General features: G+C 50.8%; 1 protein-coding gene across 1 annotated transcript; it reads left to right on the top strand.

Annotated features, from left to right (window-relative positions):
* Positions 1–1415, top strand: LOC115999312. The gene is made up of 2 exons (XM_031239168.1): positions 1–1152; positions 1215–1415. Exons 1-2 carry the CDS (start codon positions 1–3, stop codon positions 1413–1415), a joined length of 1353 nt encoding a protein of 450 aa, XP_031095028.1.
* The last annotated feature ends 316 nt before the right edge of the window (positions 1416–1731 follow it).

The following is a 1731-nucleotide window of genomic DNA, read 5'->3' as shown; positions in this document are numbered from 1 at the left end:
ATGATGCTTACCCAGTTTGCGATTGAGTATAAGCCGCGCCCTGCCATCAAAGCTCAAGCGTTGGCGGACTTCATTGTTGAGTGTACCGCGCGGGACCCGGAGCCCGACCGCCCGACCGCCTTGGAGGAACCATGGTGGGAAGCCTCTACTGACGGGTCGTCCAGCAAGAAAGGATGCGGCGGAGGAGTCGTGCTTACATCTCTTGAAGGTTTCAAAATTTATCAAGCTTTGATCTTTAAGTTCCAACCCACCAACAACGAAGCGGAGTATGAAACACTCTTAGGCGGAGTACGGTTGGCTAGGCAGATGAAGGCCGACCGACTGAGGTTACAGTCGGATTCCCGGTTGGTGATCGGTCAACTATCTGGAACGATCGAAGCGAAGGAGGAACGCATGATACAATACAAGGACGTTGCCCTGGAGTTGTTACAACAGTTCGACAAGTATGAGTTGATCCAGGTGCCCAGAACGGAGAACATAGACGCTGACATGTTGTCCAAATTGACACAGGAGGCCCCTGAGTACGTGTCTAAGATCGCACGAATTGAAGAGATCGGGTCGCCGAGCATTGATGTTATTGAGGTCCGACCGGTTGAGATAAGCGAGCCAGATTGGATGTACGATTTGAAAAATTACATTGCTAATGACACCTTACCAGATGACACCACCAGGGCGAAGAAGGTCAGACTGAGAGCACCACGCTTCCAATTGATCGATGGCAAACTCTACAAGCGGTCGTATGGCGGACCGCTCTTGAGGTGTCTGACCAACGATGAGGCCAAGATTGTGATTGAGGAAGTTCATGAAGGCATTTGTTCGGCTCACCAAGGACCAAGGACGCTGGCGCAAAAAATCATCCTGCTAGGATACTATTGGCCCTCAATCAACTTGGATTGCGAACAGTACGTTCGGCGATGCGCTACTTGTCAAGAATTTCACCGATTGCCCAGTCGACCAACCACATATTACCAACCGATCAACAAGGTAATACCCTTTGCAAGATGGGGAGTTGATTTGATCGGAGCATTCCCAATGGCAGCCGGTCGGAAGAAATATGTGATCGTGGCCATTGATTATTTCACCAAGTGGGTAGAAGCAGAAGCACTAGCAACCATCACTTCGCAGCAATGCCAAAAGTTTCTCTGGGAAAAGGTAATCACTCGGTTCGGGGTTCCGGTCTACCTAATCACTGACAACGGGACGCAATTTGATAGTCNTTTCAAATACTGAAGAAGTCTAATGGGTTCGAATGGACACCAGCATGTCAATCGGCGTTCGACGACCTGAAGGCCTACTTGAGTTCATTACCAGTTTTGTCCAAGCCGGAGAAAGATGAGACACTCTCCATCTACATGGCAGTTTCTAACCGGGCGGTCAGTTCAGTGCTCGTACGGGAGGAAACCAAGGGAGTCTAGAAGCCGATCTATTATGTCAGTAAGGCTCTCCAAGGACCAGAGTTGCGATACACCAAGTTTGAGAAGACCGTATTTGCACTCTGGGTGACCGCCAGGAAACTTGCAGCCTACTTTCAAGCCCACCCGGTTGTAGTTTTGACCGACCAACCACTTGGAACGATTCTCAGAAATCCAACGTCGTCGGGGCGGCTGATCAAATGGGCCATGATGCTTACCCAGTTTGCGATTGAGTATAAGCCGCGCCCTGCCATCAAAGCTCAAGCGTTGGCGGACTTCATTGTTGAGTGTACCGCGCGGGACCCGGAGCCCGACCGCC

Source organism: Ipomoea triloba, chromosome 12 (genome assembly GCF_003576645.1).
Source record: "Ipomoea triloba cultivar NCNSP0323 chromosome 12, ASM357664v1".
Classification (NCBI taxonomy): domain Eukaryota; kingdom Viridiplantae; phylum Streptophyta; class Magnoliopsida; order Solanales; family Convolvulaceae; genus Ipomoea; species Ipomoea triloba.
Note: the sequence above shows the minus strand (reverse complement) of the source record. Positions and strands in the feature narration are given on the sequence as shown.